General features: G+C 39.8%; 1 protein-coding gene across 1 annotated transcript in view; it reads left to right on the top strand.

Moving 5' to 3' along the window:
• bard1 (BRCA1 associated RING domain 1) overlaps positions 1-20,166 on the top strand; it is a 181,254-nt gene that overhangs the window by 35,527 nt on the left and 125,561 nt on the right. Inside the window, exons 4-6 of the mRNA XM_041200077.1 lie at positions 6,665-7,728; positions 11,927-12,007; positions 17,258-17,430. Coding sequence (XP_041056011.1) covers positions 6,665-7,728; positions 11,927-12,007; positions 17,258-17,430 — 1,318 coding nt within the window. The remainder of the gene's footprint in view (positions 1-6,664; positions 7,729-11,926; positions 12,008-17,257; positions 17,431-20,166) is intronic.

Raw genomic sequence — 20,166 nt, 5'->3', positions numbered from 1 at the left:
GGATTTAGGTAGATTAAGTGAATGGGGGAAAAATTTAGCAGATGGAGTATAACTTGGGAAAATGTGAACTTTTCCATTTTGGCAGGAAGAATAAAAAAGCAGTATATTATTTAAATGGAGAGAGACTGCAGAACTCTGAGGTACAAAGGGATCTGGGTGTCCTGGTACATGAATCAAAAAGTCAGTATGCAGGCATAGCAATTGATTAGGAAGGCAAATTGAATATCGATGTTTATTGCAAGGGGAATCAAGTATAAACGTAGGGGGGTGTTGCTACAGTTGTTCAGGACCATAGTGAGACTGCATCTGTAGTGTTGTATACAGTTTTGATCTCCTTACTTGGGAAAAGATATAATTGCATTAAAAGGAATTCAGAGAAGGTTCACTTGACTGATTACTGGGATGAAAGGATTAGATTGTGAGGAAAGGTTGAGCAGGCTGTGCCTGTATCCATTAGAGTTTAGAAGAATGAGAGGTAACCCTGAGGGAACTTGACAGGTTGGATGCTGAGAGAATGTTTCCTCTTATGGGAGGGATTATGGGGACATGGTTTAATAAAAGGGGCCTACCATTTAAGGCAGAGATGATAATTTTTTTCTGAATGTTGTTAGTCTGTGGAATTCTCATTCCCAGAGCGCAGTAGAGTATTAAGGCTAAGTTAGATTCATAATTGACAAAGAGTCAAGGTTTATGGGGGTAGAGAGGAAAGTAGAGTTGAGGCAGTAATCAGTGCAACCATGATCTTATCAAATGGCAGAGCAGGCTCAAGGGACAGAATGGCCTACTCTTAATTCTTGTGTGTTCTTGATGACTTTTAATTTGGAATCCTGCGCTGGATCTTCAGAGTGCAATGGTAATAGTTAATGAAGCAGTTTGTGGAATTATTGCACCCATCTTTTGGGTGAGACATTACACTGAGGCCTCATCTGCTCTTTGAAATGGGCGTAAAAGATCCCACGACACTATTTTGGAGAAGAGCAGACAGTTCCCCCTTGTGTACTGACCAACCTATATCCCTCAAACCAGTACCATTGAAAAAACAGAATGTGGTCATTATCTCTGCTGTTTATGGGAGTTTGATGTGTGCAAATTGACAGATGTTTCCCAACATTACAACAGTGACTACACCTCAAAGTTTTTTTTAGGGCTTCCTGAGGTTGTGAAAGGTGCCTCAGGAATGCAAGTTTTTTTGTTTCCCTCTATGGAATGATTGCAGTTTTTGCCTTTTCAATTTGAAATTTCACAGGTTAGCTGTTGCGGGAATAAATTGTGGATAGAGAAAGGGATATATATTTTGATGTGCTTTCCTGCATCTTGGAACTAGCACTGATCACTGTCCAGTTAGGACATTGGGTGAGTGGTTGGATGTGATTGATTAAGCAATCAATAGGATGTTTTACTTGTTCAGGATGCCCGATGAATACAAATTTTTGTGAAGCTTTTTGTGTTTGAATGTGCTATGTACATTCGTAGTTAGCTCGGATATGAAGATTAACAACTGTGGCAAAATCCAAGCAGGCTTCAGGCACGTGTGCACAATCCCCCAGGCAAGTGTGCCTACCTACAGGAGAGAAAACGGGAAGGAAATAAATTTGAAATGAAATAACATTAACGTCACCCTCACCTGAGTTTCTTTCATAATGGGTGGTTTAATGAAGGCTAAGTTGAATGTAGAATTTAACATTTATAAGGTTAAGGGATGATTTGATTAAGGTTTTCAAGATATTAGGGAAACTAATAGGGTAGATAGAAACTATCTCTGCTAGTTGGGGAGTCTAGGACTAGGGGCCACAGTCAAAAACTTAGTCAAACCTCTCAGGAGTTAAATTAGGAAACATTCTATACGCAAAGGGTGGTGGAAGTTCAAAGCTTTCTTCAGCAAATAGCAATTGATGCAAGATCAATTGTTCATTTTAAATCTGAAATGGATAGATTTTTATTCACCAAAAGGTATTGAGGGATATGGGGCAATGGTGAGTATATGGAGTTATGCTGCAGATTATCCATGATCTCATGGAATAGCGGAACTAGCTCGAGTTGATAAATGGCCTACCCCTGTTCCTGTCTTCCTAATTTGATTGTAAGTTGCTGTTAAACACACCTGCATCAAAAATGCCTTTGTTTTGCTTTCTCAGTTGAATGCAAACTGCAGCTTGCTGATAGCCACTGTTTCATATTATTACAAATTACAACAGCGAGGAAGTCTGTACAAATCTGCCCAGTTTGGTTTCCTTGCGTGGAAATGCATCAGCTGGCATGAGCTAGCTCAGAATGACTAGAGTGGCTATTTATTTAGCAGCATGGAACTTCGGCATCAGTGTACCCGCGGCATGATTTTTAATATTTATCTGCCAGTATAATGAATTGAGTGAAGGTCCTGTTCTATTCAGTTGATTGCTTTCATTGTAGCAGATTCTTGATCTGAATAGAAAATCATAACTGTCAGATTGCAGTTGGACAGAGAAATGTTGATTTGATACAGATGTTGGTTTAATTGGGCTGCTTTCCTTGTCAATATGATCAGCGCAAGCAACTGATCTGCTTTCAAACCCCATTGTGTGAAATGACCTGTATCTAGTTTTAATTGGTTAAAAAAAAATTCACTTCAGCTGTGTGATCTCACATCTTTATCTGTTTGGGAGGCTAAGGGTTCAGATTTTTGAAAAGATCTTTTATTTGTGCTTTATTATTTCATGTGTACAGTTATTGTAAGTAATTAGAGAGACTTGTCTGCTCAATGCCAAGCATTTAGTGCCTGGGACAATGATGATACAAGTTGCTGATTTAAAGCCAAACTCAAGGTTGGGCTTAAATATGTAGTTGAACCTACTTTGTTTGATATAAGGTGTCATTTGTTGAAAGAAAATTGACTTCAGTGAAGCTTTCTGCTAGTTTGCTTCATATATTTGCCAATTATTTGTTGAATTGTGGGATAAGTGAGATTACTTCAATGTATTGAATAGTTGTTTTCTTCACTTTGATAACAGCAAAAATTTTAGATATGGTTATAATGTGAGCAATTCATTTTTCATTCTCGCACACATAAAGAGTGAAGTAATTTTGGGGCATAATTATCAGTTTTGAAAATGAAAGGTTGCAGCCTTTCCAATTTGAATGATTCACATGTAAAAGAAAAACAATCTAGAACAAGTTATTATAGTTGTCGTACACATTTACAGCTTTTTTCCATGGTTTATTGGACCAGGGTATGTATGACTTTTAAAATTTGAATCTAAGGGATAGCACAGTAGTTGCATCATTCTTCTCGATGTTCCTTTTGTGATTGTTTCCATTAACTTGCATTGATACTTTTAAATATTTGTGATTGTGTACCCCCTAAATTCCTTTGCTGCTTTACCCCATTTAGGCTATTATTTTCCAAGGCTGTATGTGGCCTCCTCATCTAAGGGAGCATGAGAATAAAAGCTTGACACCTGAGTCAGATGGAGAGAGAATAGGTTCTTTACATTTCAGTTGGGATGAATTGAATGCCTCAAATGCCATGTTTTTTTGATGTCTACTTTTCTTAAGGGGCAACTACTTAAGCTGGTGAAAGTTTTCTACTGTTGAAACAATGCTAAAATAGCAAAAAAAACCGGAAAGAGTTAAACAAACCAACGAGAAAAAAAAGAGAACAAGGTTTGACACAGACAAAACAAGATACAAATAATCAGTTAAAACCAAACAAAACAAATGGCAGTAGAGGGTTACTCACCCCACCATGTTGAAAATTTTTGCACAATGCCCACTCAAGTGAAAAGGGAAGACTGAGGGGTGGGGCCCCAAAATGGTGGCTAACTCTGGAGAGAGTTTATAGTGAAACTGGACTGTTCATTAAAACAAAGCAATTAACATTAAAACAAGTAATAAAGCTTAAAAACAGTAAGGCAAGTATAGATATTCTGCTGTACATGGATACTGGGATAAATAGTAATAACTCTCTTCAAGACTGTGTTTGGATCACGTAGAATATTTACTTTTGACTTCTATGCCCTATTGGTGGAATGTGAAATAGTGCAGTTTCTATTAACTGCTAATTGCTGGGTATAATCATAACCTTCAAGTTGCTTTTTAGGTTGAGCTCTTTCAGCTAAAGGTAATTGAGAGATATAATTTGAATATTTTAAATAATGGAATGCTTAGTTATTATTGTTAAACGTGGAGTGCAGTGCATAGTGTTGAATTTGAATTTTAAATTCTAGTTTTAAACACATGAACTTGATTTATAGATTGAGTTCAACATAAAATAGGAAATGCAGGAGGAACTATTTAAAAGTGTGGCAAATATGCTGAACACGTCTGTGGCATGTTTGGTGGACGAGAAACTCTAATGGGTTTCAAGAAGCAACAAAATGGGTTCTTGCCAACATTTGGGATTCAACCTTATTAGAAATGCACCAAGAAAATGCAAGATTGATGGACTGAAGGTTTTCTCCGTACTATGTTATAGTATCACTCTTAGGTTCACTAGCTGCCAACAAAAAATGGAACAACATGCACTAATAATGCCAGCATTTTGCATTTTTGCCCTATTCCTTGTCAAAAACTTGCTTTTTGTCCTCTTCCCTTCATTTGTTAGTGAATTTAAATATTCAATATTGGCTTTGACCAACCTAAAGCAAATTAAATGATCAAATGGCTGGGTCAATACAGAAAAAAAGACCTATTTTTTAACTGCACTGGTTATGATTTTTCCAAATTTTCCTGGATTCCAAAATGGTCTCAGCAGATTGGAAGTTAGTAATGTTACATCACCAATCAAGAAAGGAGGGAGAGAGAAAGCAGGGAACTTACAGGCCTGTTAGCCTGGGCCAGTCATTGGGAAAATACTGGAACTTATTCTTAATGAATTATTAACAATTCACTTAGAAAATCATTTTTATCAGACAAAGTCAATATGGTTTTATGAGAAGAAAATTATGTTTGACAGATTTATTAGAACTTTTTGAGGATGTAACTACTAGAGTCGGTAAAGGGTTACCATAGATGTAGTGTACTTGGATTTCCAAAAGGCTTTTGATAGGGTGCTACATAAAAAGGTTGATATGCAAGTTAAGATGGAGGTGGGGATAATACATTAACATGGATAGAGGATTGGTTAACAAACAGGAAGAAGAGAATAGGGATAAATGGGCATTTTCAAGTTAGCAGGTGAGGTGCTGAAGGATCAGCGCTGGGGCCTCAGCTACTTACAGTCTATATTAATGATTTAGACAAAGAGGCCAAAAGTTTGCTAATGGTACAAAGTTAAGTGAAAATGTAAGCTGTGAGGAGGACACACAAAGGCTGCAAAGAGACATGGACAGATTAAGTGAGTCAGCAACATGATTGTAGATGAGGTATAATGTGAGGTAGTGTGAGGCTATTCACATTGGTAGTGAGAATAGAAAAGCAGAATATTTTTAAAAAGGAATGAAACTTGTAAGTGTTGATGTTCAAAGGGACTTGGGTGTACTCATTCAAGAAACACTAAGTGAGCAGGCAGGTACAGAAAGCAATTAGGAAGACAAATGAAATGTAGGCCTTTTGCAAGGTGACTGGAGTAAAGGAACAAGGACGTCTTGTTACAATTATATAGGGCTTTGTTGAGATCAGATCTGCAGTAGTATATGCAGTTTTAGTCTCCATATCTAAGGAGTGACATACTTGTCTTAGTTGAAGTACAATGATGGTTCACTAGATTGATTCCTGGGATAACAGGGTTGCCCTGTGATGAATACATTGGGGCTTACACTCTGTGGACTTTAGAAGAATGAGGGGTGATTTCACTGAATCATACGGGATTCTGAAGGGGCTTGACAGGGTGAACACAGGTTGTTTCTCCTGGTTGGGGAATCTAGAACATGGGGGCACAGTCTCACGTTAAGGGACTGAACAGTTAAGACTGAGATGAAGAGAAATTTCTTCATTCAAACAGTTATGAATCTTTGGATTTGTCAACTGCAGGGGTTTGCAGATGCTCCATCATTGAGTATATTAAGGATTGAGATAAACAAGTGTTTGATCGCTCAGGGAATTGATGGATATGGAAAGTTGGCAGAAAATCAGCCAAGATTATATTGAATGGCAGAGAAAGTTCGAGGGACTGAATAGACTATTCTTGCTTCCATTTCTTATATTCTTATAACACCTTTCGCAACCTCTGGATGTCCCAGAGCACTTTACAGCCAAAGAAGTACTTTGAATGTATACTCACTGTTGTAATGTAGGAATACCGATTTGAGAAGAAACCTTTTGTCTCTGGCCTTGTTCCTTTACTCCAGTCACCTTGCAAAAGGCCTACATTTCATTTGTCTTCCTAATTGTATTTAGGCCTACGGTAAACAGCCTAGATAACAGACACAAACACATCTTCAAGTAGTGTGGTTGGGAAAGCTAAAATAGATTTGGTGGCTAGAATTGGAATGACTGGAAATCTGGGCCCTCTGGCATTGCAAAGGGAGGGGTGAGATGCAGGTCTGGAAAATAGATTATTTTCTTTCTAACCTTGCTCCTGGGAAAAGGAGATTCTGCAGCACAAGGTGCAGGAAACTTGGAGTTTTGTGGACAAATGTTAAGGAAAGTTGGTCTTAAATTTTGCTTCTGATGTACTGCTTATTTATTGAAAAATAAATACAAAGTATTTGTTCTTTTAATCATTTTCTAATTTCCTTGTTCATTTCAGCTGCTAAATGTTTTCCAGCTGGGCCAGAAATTAGCCCTGAAGGAGTAACTGGTAAAAAATGGCAAATGAGAACATGGTTCAGTCCTCGCAGTAGAAAAATGAGATGTGTGCTGGATATGGACGTTAGTAGGAAAAATCAGAAAGTGAATCCAAGCTCTGGTTTTAATGGGACACCATCTTCAGTGTTTGAATTCTTGTCGTCGCCATCTCCTCCCCTTGATTCTCCAAAGAAGAAACGTCCAACCAAGTCAAAACAGGAAGTGAGGAAAAGATTGGCTGATGCCAATAAATATTGGGGTTTTGGAAAGAGAAGAAGCAAGAAAATGGAGAGAAAAAATGACAGCCCTGGGAAAGTGGATTATGATAGAGTTGTCTCATTTTGCAGCCAACCAGAGGTCTCCAGTCAGGGACAAGCAATTCCAGGTGAGAGAGCTGAAGATTCACTTGCAGTTCCACTGGCCGACAGTCTGATTGGCTCCAGTACAGAGTCGTCAGCCACAAATTTAATTAACCACCCTTCTGAAGCATGTTCCATTGCAACAGTTTCCAGCTGCAATGATGTTTCCCTTGGACAGTTGGATCAAACCTTCAAGAAGAAAGGAGACACTTTTTCTCTTGTTCCTGTGCCAACAACACATTTCAGATCCAAAAGAGCAAGAAAATCATCAGATTCAAGAACCAACACTCCCTCAAAAAAGAGCAGAAAAGAAGTACAGAGTCCTTGCTTTGAAAGGCCACCTGCAAATCATATTGCAAATGTATGTGAGCCAGCTAAATTAGACACGCAACAGAAATCGCCAGCTACTCCAGTATTTAGATCTCAGTTGAACAAGGATATCAATGGGCCACAAGCCTTCTCTTCAGAAAATAGCTGTAGTACACCATCTAGCAGAGGCAATAGTCAGAGAAAACAATATGCAACACAGAAATCTCCTCGAACGCCATTACCTGTGTTTAGAAACCAGCCGCCTGGAAGTTGTGCAATGACTCCCATCTCTCCTCTTACTCCCACGATGAAGAGAAATCACAAGGGTGAGACTCCACTTCATGTTGCTTCCATAAAGGTACGGTACACCAATAAAAGCTAACATACTAGGACGTCGATCTGAAACGTTGACTGTTTGGCTTGCCCAACTTTGACTCTCTCTAGCACTTTCCATTTTTATATCAGATTTCTAGCATTCACAGCATTGAGTTTTTCTTGTTAAATATATCGGTTCCTACTTGGCCGGCAGGCAGCACCTTTCATTAGTATTTTATCCAATTTCTGTGGCTTGACAATTTAAATTTGCAATTTGTTTCAATTTGACAATGGTAACATATTTATAGATGGAGATTTGGAGAATGAATGGAAAAAAATTTGGTTAATTTGATATATGCTATGGGCATGTGGCTGAAATGTAGTGCAGATAATTTGAAATGGAATATTATAGCTTTAGGTCACTGCTTTGTCACTGTCTTTGTAACTAGTGTGTTGAACTAGCTTCCACTTTGGAATGGTTACAGTCGAAGAGGGGAAGAAAGACTTGTATTTCAATAGCACCTTTCAAGACTGCCCAGTGTGTTTTTATAGCCAATTAAGTACCTTTTAAGTATAGTCACTGTTGTGATGCAGGAAACAAGACATCCACAAGCAGTGGGTGAGAGGGAAAACAATGTCTCTGTTTAACATCTCATCCAAAAGTTAGCACCCTCCGACAGACTAGAACTCCTTCTGCATGACCCTGGAGTGAAGTAGGAGCACTTCACTATTCAAATGGGGTTTAGAACAGGCTGTACATCAACTGGTGCTAGGTCAGGTAGGGTCAGATACATCCCCCAGTAACATAATCTCATCCAAAACTCGATGATGATGAGCAGGGACTCTTAACTGCAATTTAGTGAAATGTCATTAAATTCCTGAACTTTCTATATAGGGGCAGATGACATTTTATTGATGGAGAAATGAAAGAAAAAGACCCCTGAAAGTTGTTTTGGGAAGCTGATGCCCCAATTTTATTTTCCTTTACACACAAAGTAAGCTTGCCCCAAGTTCCCTGAAGACCCTTAAAATTTTTGAGAAGACATACTAGCCATTCAATTTAAAAGAAATCTTTTTATTTTTCATATATTCATGGGATATGGGTGTCTCTGGCAAGGCCAGTATTTATTGCCCATTTCTAATTCCCTCAGAAGGTGGTGGTGTGCTGCCTACTTGAATTGCTGCAGTCCATGTGATGAAGGTACGTACTCCCACAGTGACGATAGGTAGGTTGTTCCAGGATTTCCACCCAGCAACACTGAAGAAAAGGCAATATATTTCCAAGTCAGGATGGTATATGACTTGGAGATGGTGTTGTTTCCAAAACTCTGCTGCCCTTGCCTTTCCAAGTGATAGAGATTGTAGGTTTGGAAGGTGCTGTTGAAGGAGCCTTAGCAAGTTGCTACAGTGCATCTTGTAGATGGCGCATGCTGCATCCATGTTACATATTGGTGGAGGGAGTCAATATTTAAGGTGGTGGATGGGGTGGCAATGAAGTGGATTGCTTTGTTTTGGATGGTGTCGAGCTTCTTCGATATTTTTGGAGTTGCACTCATCCAGGCAAGTATTCCATCACATTCCTGACTTGTACCCTGCAGGTACAAATTAGAAGGTGAAATTAGAAGGTGAGTCATTTGTCACAAAATACCCAGCCTCTGACATGCTGTTATGGCCTCAGTATTAATGTGACTGACTCAGTTAAATTTCTGGCCTTGGTGAATCCCAAAGATATTGAGGTGGGGCATTCGACAGTGGTAATGTCGGTGAATGTAATGGGGCGATGGCTAGTAAGTCTCTAGTGGCACGAATGTTACTTGCCCCTTTTAAGCACATGCCTGAGTATCATCCAGATCTTGCTGCATGATGACACAGACATTTTCATTATCTGAGGAGCTGTGAATGGAACTGAAAACTTTGCGCTCATCAATGAGCACCCTCACTTTTGACCTATGATGCAGGAGAAGTCATTGATAAAGCATTTAATGATGGTTGGGGCTGGAACACTACCTGAGGAACTCTGCGATGTCCTGAGGCTTTGTGCTAAATGAGACCCCAGCCAGTGAATAGTTTTCCCCCCAATTTCCATTGACTTCAGTTTTATTGGGGATCCTTTATGTCAACACTTGTTGCCTTGTGCCAAGAGCATTCTCACTTATCTCGTCTCCGGATGTCAGCTCTTTTCTCCATGTGTAGACCAAGACTATAATGAGATCTGGAGGTGAGTGACCTTGGCAAAACCTAAAATGGGCATTGGTTAGCAGTATTGCTGAGTAAGTGCCACTTGATAGCACTGTCAATGATACCTTCTGTCACTTTACTGATGATTTAGAATCGACTGATAGGATGGCAATTGGGTGGATTAGTTTTGTCCTGCTTTTTGTCGACAGGAAATACCTGGGCAACTTTCCATTCTGCCGGGCAGATATCAGTGTTGTAGGCGTACTGGAACAGCTTGGCTAGAGTTGTGTCAGATTCTGGAGATCAAGCTTTAAGCGTTACAGCAGTGATGTTGGGTTCAATTGTCTTTGCTATCTCTAATGTACTCATGCTTGATTCCATGTGGATTGAATTGGCTGAAGTCTGGCAACTGTGACGATGGGGATCTCGGGATGAAGCGAAGATGGATCACTCACTTCTCACTGGCTGAAGTTGGTTGCAAACGCTTCAGCCTTGTTTTTACAGATGTGCTGGACTCTGCCATCATGCAGCATGGATATATTCATAGAACCTCCTCTTAATTGCTTAATTCTCCATCGCCACTTAAGATTGGATGTGGCAGGACTGCAGTGGCTTGATCTAATCGTTGATTATATAATCCCTTAATGTTCTCATTCTGTTCACGCAGATCTACTTCTGTGTTTTAGTTTCACCAGGTTGGCACATAAATTTTCATGGTAGACTCCTCATTTGAGTATGCCCAAGCTGTACCTTATTTCATTGCTTTCTCTGCATTTTCTCATGATTAGAAATGCAAAATTGCCATGGACGTCCAGAGAACTGGCAGTTCACATTGTCATTGGTGCTTGTGGGAACTTCTGCAGCTGCACCACTTCTGGCCTTCCTCTGGACACGTTGGATGATGTGAGATTGACGTAGATGGACCTCAAAACATGCTGAACCATATTTCCGTACTTGCCTCCACATGAGTCATTCGGTTGCATTGTTTTCCCAGGAGAGATGGTCTGAAATGCTGATGTTTGTAAGGCTCTTTTTTAGGATGCCCTTATATTGTTCACATAGTTACGATCTCCATAAAAACTGATAACTTCTAAAAACAAGATTCCAACTTCCAGTTTGTAGCTGGAAGAGTAACAGGACAAGATTTCATGTTTTAAAAATTACTGTAACAAGTGACTAAACCTCTATTGACCAAACACTATTTCCTTTTTGTAGGCAACTTATACTTTAAACTATAGAGAGGAACATTCCTCTTTTATACTTATCATGTTTCGCCCTCTCCATGGAATTGCAATCCTTATTGCAAACAGTCCTCAGTTGCTCCCAGCTCCCAAAGGGCTTCCGTTTCCCCCCTTCACTGAGCAGTAACTTCGAAGGACCATCTCTAGGCGCTTTTCTTAGTTTTCGGAGCATTTCTTAAATCCACCACCAGTAGTCAAGCCTGTTCTGATGATTCCTCCCCCTGGCCATTCCAAAACAAATCTCCTGGAAATCGTAGAAGGTTGTAGGATGTGTCTCTTTGACTAAAGACTGCCCGTATCTGGCTGTGGTGGCTCTCAAAGTCAAGCAGCCTTTTCTCTTTGCTGACCATGCAGAAGCCCTGCTGTCTGTGATATTCCTTGGTTTGTAGGGAAGCCTGTAACCTGATCTCAAACATGGCTTCCTCTGCCCTCTTCCCAATGGCAACGTGAAACATATTAACCTTGCATCTAGGCATCAAGCTATCCTTGACTCAACTCCCCTTTATCTTAGAAGAAAATGGACAGTTTACAGCACAATTGTTCACACCCCGGTATCGGAATAGGTTCGAGGGGCCATGAATCCCCTGCTCTTATTTCTTAAGTTCTTAACATAAGGATAATAAAGCTGAAATTTTATTGTCAGATTTTATTTAATATGAAACCTTTTAATTAACATTACAATTTTGGTAAATTAGTCACTACATTATCTTACCAAACGTGAAGTATTACAAATGTATTTGTGTGTAAGCAGAATATGTACAAAAATTGAGCCATATTATTTAACCTGTGCAATGCTGATTCGACCATTTTATCATGTTATAGGGTGACATTACAACAGTGGAACAGCTATTGGAGAATGGAGCTAATCCAAACATCAAAGACCATGCAGGATGGACACCATTGGTATGTATTTGTGCATATTTTGTATTCCCTGAATCTGATTTAAAAACATGAACTGGTTCAAAAAACTTGTCAATTAAACGTAAGCTGTAAATAGCCAGTCAGATGTGATTAGTATCTCTTCTCATAAGGATTGCTCTAACTTATGGCTTTGGTGCCTGTGAATTACCAGTCAGCTTTCTTAGGAGAGATGCTTGTATCTCACAAGCCATGATGATTATTCTATTTCAGTCTCACGAATTTTCTCAGGCAGTAGCAAGTTTCCCTGGATCGGAGTATCTGACACACAGCTTCAAAACGTTTTATAATGGATGAACCTGAGGCTTTTCCGATTAACCCAACAAGACTACTTCCATTCCCAACTAGGAACTCAGTCCTGACCCTTAGTCTCCCACAAGCATTTATAACAGAGCCCGAGTCTGCAGCTTTCATGGAAGATGGGAAAAGTGTAGGAATGTAACACCAACAATTGCCCAATCTAGGGGATGAATTCATTGTCACGGTTGCTGTTCAGTCAAAGAACTACAGAGGTCACCAGCTTTTGGTAGCCAAGTAAGGCAAACTCATTTTTGTTGCATAGGATTCCATGATTTTTACCAGTCTTTTTGCAGATCTGGATTTTACCAGTACTTGGAAAATGCATATTGCACTGTCTAAATTACTGTACCCTTGCTTGCACAGGTTAAACAATGATAGTATTTCATAATTGCTTTACAGGCTTTTGAATTAATTTGCATTTGACTACTTTGGAATGCAGCCATTTACAGAACTTTTCAAAGATATTATTAATTATACAAATTATTGTAATAGAAACCTTGCTGTTAAATGACAAATGTGTTACTACTTAGGTGAGAATCAGCTATTTTCTTCAGTGTTCCTGAAGCTGTACTATTAATGCTAATTAGTTATTTGGCCACTATTTCATCTCCTGAACAGCTATTTTTCTTTCTTTCAGCATGCATGGTAAAATTGGGACAGTTGTGTTTAGAATAATGTGTGAGAAGCTGTGTCCAGAAAACTTTTTAGGGAGAACCCACAGCATTCTTGTTCTTGTAGCAGTGCAGTGTAATGAACGACTGTGCCTGGAGTCTTGAGTCGGAATTGGCAGCAGATCACAAATTGGGTGAAATGAAGATGATCATGAGATTTTGTGGCCCATCATTGGCAAATCCAAGTTTTGGATATTTCATCGTATTCTGCAATTCCATTGATCTTCCTCAAAAAACCCAATCAGTACCTACTGGCATGAAGTGCTAAAAGCAATAATGACTTAAAATTTAAGGAAAATAACTGTATAGAGCCAAAAAATAGGTTTTTGAGGTTCCAGCCTCTAAATTGCAAGAGCTGCAACAAAAGATGTTCACTTAAACATCATTCAAATTGTTCATCAAAGATTGTCTGGATGTCAAAAAAGTAAAAGATGCTTATTTTGCACAGTGCTTTCAAAGAATGGCTGAACTCCTTTAAATGCAGGTGATCAGAACATATGAGAACAAAGGGTTTATTATTGAGGCTCAGCTTGGTTCCACATTTTACTGCATGCCCAATAGCAGCAGCTGCATCTAAATGAGTTTTATGTCTGTTCCCATATCGATGATTAGCTTATTGAGAGCACTCTAGCTGAGCAAGCTACATTTAGCTGTGCTTTCTTTTAATCCTCGAAAAATTTCCATTTGCAACAGAACCACGTGAGAGACCAACCTGTGGTAGCTAATGAAAAAAAGTTTGCTAAGTACTGTTTTGCTTAATTCAAGTCATTTGAAAGCTGGAAGGTGCAAAATAATTGTTTTTGCGAGTTGTTCTTCTACATGGAGATCAAAGCTGGGAACTAAATATTCAGGGGTATGTGAATTTTTGAAAGGACAAGCAGGAGGGAAAGGGTGGTGGGGTAGCTTTGTTAGTACAAGGCAGAATAAGTACAATAGCAAGAAATTACCTTGCATTGGAAGATGTAGAATCCATATGGGTGGAGGTAAGAAATAACAAGGAGAAGAAAACACTGGTGGGAGTAGTCTATAAGGTCCCTTAACAGTAGCTATACAGTAGGACAGAGAATAAATCAGGAGATAATGAGGGCATGTAAAAAAGACAGTACATTAATCATGGGTGACTTTAATCTTCATGTAGATTGGAAAAATCAAATTGGCAGAGGTAGCCACGAGCAAGAATTCAGAGTGTATTCAGGACAATTTCTGAGAACAATATGTTGTGGATCCAACCAGGGATCAGGTTATTTGGAACTTGTATAATGAGGCAAGTTTAATAAATGATCTCAGAGTAAAAGATCCCCTAGGAAAATGTGACCATAACATGGTTGAATTTAGCATTCAGTTTGAGAGTGAGAAACGGGACAGAGTTGGCTGGAGTGGACTGGGAAAGTAGGTTAGCAGAAAAGACAGTTGATGAACAATTGCAGATTTTTAAGAAAATAGTTCATGACTCACAACAAAGATATATCCCAGGAGGAAGAAGGATTCTAGGAAGGGAATAAACCTACATGTTTAACCAAGGAATTTAAGGATAGTATCAATTTGAAAGAAAAAACTTACAATGTGACAAGGATTAGTGGTAAGCCAGAGGATTGGGAAAGTTTTAAAACCAGCAAAAGATGACCAAAAAAAAAGGGAGAAAATAAACTTTGAGGGTAAACTAGCAAGTAATATAAAAATGGACAGTAAGAACTTCTTTAAATATATAAAAAAGAAGAGAGAAACCAAAGTGAACATAGGCCCCTTAGAGAATGAGGCTGGGGAAATAATAATGGGGCACCAGGAAATGGCAGAGGAGTTGAATAAATACTTTGCATCAGTCTTCACAGTAGAAGACACTAAAAGCATTCCAAAAATACTAATCAATCCTGGGCAAAAGAGTGGGAGGAAATAACTATAATAACCATCACTACAGAAAAAGTACTAGGGAAACTAATGGGGCTAAAGGCCAATAAGTCCCCTGGACCTGATGGGTTGCATCCTAGGTTAATAAAGGAAGTAGCTACAGATATATAGTGGATGCACTGGTAGTAATCTTCCAAAAATCCTTAGATTCTGGAAAAGCCCCAGAGGATTGGAAAACTGCCAATGTAACACCCTTATTCAAAAAGAGAGGGAGACAAAAAACAGGTAACTATAAGCCAGTTAGCTTAACATCCTTCATTGGGAAAATGTTAGAGTCCATTATAAAGGATGTAATAGCAGAGCATTTAGAAATGCATACTATAATCAAGCAGATTCAGCATGGCTTCATGAAGGGGAAATCATGCCTGACAAATTTATTATAATTCTTTGAGGAGGTAACAAGTAGGATAGATAAAGGGTAACCAGTAGATGTAATATATTTGGATTTCAAAAAGGTGTTCGATAAGGTACCGCACATAAGACTACTTAAGATAAGAGCCCGTGGTGCTGGGGCTAGTATATTAGCATGGATAAGGATTGGCCAACTAACAGAAGACAGCGAGTTGGGATAAAGGGGGCATTTTCAAGATGGCAACCTCAGTGGAGTGCCACAGGGATCAGTGCTGGGGCCACATTTATTTATAATATATATTAATGACTTGAATGAGGGAAGTGAATATACTATTGCCAAGTTTGCAGATGACACAAAAATAAGTGGGAAGGCAAGCGGTGAGGTTGACAGAGTTTACAGAGGTACATAGACAGGTTAAGTGAGTGGGCAAAAACTTGGCAGATGGAATATAGTGTGGGAAAATGTGAGGTTATGCACTTTGGCAGGAAGAATAGAGGAGCTGAATATTAATTAAATGGAAGAAGGCTGCAGCACAGAAGGTTTTGGGGATCCTCATGCATGAATCACACAAAGCTAGCATTCAAGTTCAGCAGGTAATAGGGAAGGCAAATGGAATGTTGGCCTTTATTTCAAAGGGAATGGAGCATAAAAATAGGGAAGCCTTGCTAAAACTATACAAGGCACTAGTTAGACCACACCTAGAATACTGTGAACAGTTTTGGTCCCCTTATCTAAGGAAAGATACACTGGCATTGGAGGCAGCCCAGAGAAGGTTCTCTAGGTTGATCCCGAATGTGGAGGGATTTTCTTATGAGGAGAGGTTGAGTAGATTGGGCCTGCACTCATTGGAGTTTAGAAGAATGAGAGGTGACCTTATTGAAACATAAAAGATTCTTGGGGGGCTTGACAGGTTAGATGCTGAGAGGTGGTTTCCCCGTGTGGGAGAGTCTAGGGCATAATCTCAGAGTGAGACATCATCCACTTAAGACAGAGATGAGGAGGAATTTATTCTCTGAGAGTAGCGAATCTGTGATTCTTTACCGCAAAGAGTTGTGGAGGCTGGGTCGTTAAGTATATTCAAGGCTGAGCTAGACAGATTTTTAATCAGTAAGGAATCAAGGGTTATGGGGAAAAGATAGGCAAGTGGAGTTGAGGATTATCAAATCAACAAGGATCTCATTGAATGGCGGAGCAGACTCGATGAACGGAATGGCCCACTTCTGCTCCTATGTCTTATGCAGAGAATGCGTGAGCTTCTGGCAGACCTGTGGTGTTGCTGCTGTCCATTACGTATAATTAAGTAGAATGTATGGCACAGAAATGGGCCAGTCAACCCACCGGACTCATGCTGGTGTTATGCTCCACACAAACTTTCTCCCAACCGTCTTTATCTAACCTTTCTCAGCATATCCTTCTATTCCTTTCTTCCTCATACTTATCTAGATTTCTTTAGATGTACCAATGCTATTCACCTCAGTTGCTCCCTGTAGTAGCAATTTCCACATTCTGCCAATCTTTTGGTAAAAGAAATTCATTTAACAGTTGAAGAGTGTGCAATGAAGTCTGACACTGTTTGCCTCTTGTGTTCTCCCCATATGTGCAGACATGCCAGGGTTTTTATCCTGGAATCTTCCTATTGAGGCAACGGAGAGCAGGAATTTAACATATGTGTGGATTGCAGGCATGTCCCCATTGCCCAGTGGAGCTCTGCTCCAACTCGCAGTTCCTGCTGTTTTAGCACTAGAAATTTTTATTTGCTACACGCCCCTGCATCTTGTGAATATTAACAAAGTTTATGTACTTTGTAGCTCCAGCGTGTTGTAGCAGGACAGAAATCGTCCTTTTCTCAAATATTCAGGAACCTTCCAGTGGTAGAGTGTTAAATCCATTACTTGATTGCTGAGTTTTTTCATCTGATCCCATGCTTTAATATCTGACTTGATGTTGACATTTGATCTTTGTGCAGAACTCTCTTCAAGCTTTTAATCAATGGCTATGTTTTTATAGCATGAAGCCTGTAACCATGGACATGTGGAAATTGTAGAGCTGTTGTTGAAATTTGGCGTTTTATTGAACACACCGGGATACCAGAACGATTCTCCCTTGCATGATGCTGTCAGGAATGGACATGTAGATGTTGTCAAGCTGCTGATCTTACACCGAGCCTCTCAGAATGTGATGTAAGTAATCATTACTTGGTCCAGTCATCAGCCCTGGGTTATATTTAACTCCGTGTAGCAAAAGAAAATATTTCATCCTGATTAAATAATGCTGTTAAAGGAGACTGTAGAACCTATAATAAGCAATGTACTTCATAATCAGCTGAAAAAAGCCTTTTGCAAAGGAAATTGTCCTAAGTATTAAATCTTATTATTCTGAGAGTATGTCTGATAAATTTACAGCTAAGTAATGATATTTTAATTCCAGAATGTTTCTATGTTCAAAGATGCATCATTGTGCAAAATGAATAAAGGCCAAGACTGGTGGAATTTTAGGAGTTTTGAGATTGTAATTCATTTCAGGAGTTCTGTTGTTACCCTGACAAATCTGCAGAGCAGTTTGAATGCTTTCAGCAGAGCCCTGACATTGAATTACAATGTTAAATTGGCTCGCTAATATCTATTAGTTTATGTAATGCTTTTAGACATGACTTTCACTTTCTGGTCATAAAAAATAAATTGTTGCATTACTCTTGCCCTGGCGAGAGTTTAAATTCACTTATTTTAATTACATTATCAGTGGCAGCTCGAACAAACAGAGATGGTAATAGTTGGCTATTGCATTGTCTGTGACTTGGCTTCATGTGTGATGGATTCAAGAATCTGACCAGTCTCAGTTCATAAATTTGTAGTCAATTACAAGAAGCTTAACAAACCATCTCTGTTTAAATATTGGGCTACTACTTCTAGCTCTCAATCATAATCTCTCAAATCATCTTTTGGGTTTTCTTACTACTTAATTTCAACCCATAATTCTCAAACCCACTAAACAGGTTTCCACTTCCACCTTCTGCCAAAGATAAACAAATGTATCTGTCTCACAGGCCCACTATTTAATTTTCAGCGTGACGGTATCCTTTTGCCTATTCCCCACCTAAATCTTCTGTTGCCCTCTGCCACTTCAACAGTTAAGGCTCTTTGGCCCTAATCGTCTGCTTTTTACTGTTTATTTTCATTTCCACTACACTTCCAGCAGTTGCATGGATGGTCTTGAGCCTAGAAAGTAAGCAAGCACAAAGACAGCAGCTGGTCACTGAGTGCACCTAGTCGTAGAGAATGAGCTTGAGAACTCGGTGAATGAGGAAATTTTGTCTAGTTTGCATTTTGTCTAGTCTAGTTTGCATTTAGAATTTAATTACAATTTACTGTTAAAGTTAAGTTCCTTTCTGTCTTTGGGATAAACAAGCTTGCTACAGAAGAGGCGGCTGAAGTTGGTTAATTAGGCAGCTAGCTTGAACTAGATTCTCTAGCCAACAGCACTGACTCATCTCTGTAGAATTTCAGCTAGTATAAATAGAGGTGGTTTTGTTAAGTGCATGAAGTAAGCACACATGAAGGCAGCAGCTGATCGCTGAGTGCAGCTAGTCACAAAGTGTGAGCTTGGGAATTTGGTGAGTGAGGAAGGAGGTGCTGTTCACATAAATAGCTACCTAAATTTTGAGTTTAAAAGAATGAGGAGAACGGCAAATCAGTTTAGAAGAGCTAGGGGGCTCAGTCTGTGGACTGGCCGCGGCCTGAAAAAAATTCAAAATATGATGTCACAGGGAAATGGGTAAGTAGTTGATGGGCATGTTGCTCAGTTATCTTTCAAAACTCAGGCAGTTGAATAATGATTGAAAGGTTTTGTTAGTAGTGGTAGTATGGTTAACTATCAGTAGTAAAGCTTATTAGGAGCAGTAGGGTCAAGGTTTCTCGTCTGTAAATAAATAGTCTGTAAAGTTAAGGCATGGCAGGGGAGCTTGGCTGAGTGGATTGCCATCCTGTAACATGGAAATTCATGGATGCTTCCTGTGGCCTAGATGACCACATGTGCAGCAAGTGTCACCAGCTACAGCAGCTTGAGCTCTGGATTTTGAAACTCAAGCAATGGCTGGAGTCACTGTGGTGTATCTGTGAGGCTGAGAACTATCTGGATAGCATGTTTAGAGAGTTGATCACACTGCAGGTTAAGCGAGTGCAGGCAGAGAGCCAGACAGCCTAGTAGTACCAGGCAGGTAATGCAGGAGTCCACTATGCCCACCTTGCTCACTAACCAGTTTTCTGTTTTGGATACTGGTAAAGTCGATGGCTCCTCAGTGGTGTGCAGCTACAGCCAACTGAGGCACCATGGGTGGCTCAGCTGCACAGGAGGGGAGGAAGAAGAGTGAAAGAGTGATAGTGGTAGGGGATTCAATAGCTAGGGGAACAGACAGGCGTTTCTGCGGCCGTAGACGTGACTCCCGAATAGTATGTTGCCTCCCTGGTGCCAGAGTCAAGGATGTCACCTAGCAGCTGCAGGACATTCTTAAAAGGGAGGGTGATCAGCCAGAGATTGTGGTCATCATTGGTGCCAATGATATAGGTAGAAAGAGGGATTCGGTCCTGAAAGCAGATTTTACAGAGCTAGGAAAGAGATTAAAAAGCAGGGCTTCAAAGGTAATAATCTCAGGATTACTCCCAGTGCCATGTGCTAGTGAGTGCAGAAATAGGAAGGTAGTGCAAATGAGTGAGTGGCTGGAGAAGTGGTGCAGGAGGAAGGGCTTTGGATTTTTGAGGCACTGGGACCAGCTCTGGCTCTGGGGGAGGTGGGACCTGTACAAGGTAAACGGGTTAGACTTTAGCAGGACTGGGATTAATATCCTCACTGGGAGATTTGCCAGTTCTGTTGGGGAGGTTTTAAACCAACTTAGCAGGGTGAATGGGGACCAGAGAGGGAAT

This window comes from Carcharodon carcharias, chromosome 12 (genome assembly GCF_017639515.1).
Source record: "Carcharodon carcharias isolate sCarCar2 chromosome 12, sCarCar2.pri, whole genome shotgun sequence".
NCBI lineage: Eukaryota > Metazoa > Chordata > Chondrichthyes > Lamniformes > Lamnidae > Carcharodon > Carcharodon carcharias.
Note: the sequence above shows the minus strand (reverse complement) of the source record. Positions and strands in the feature narration are given on the sequence as shown.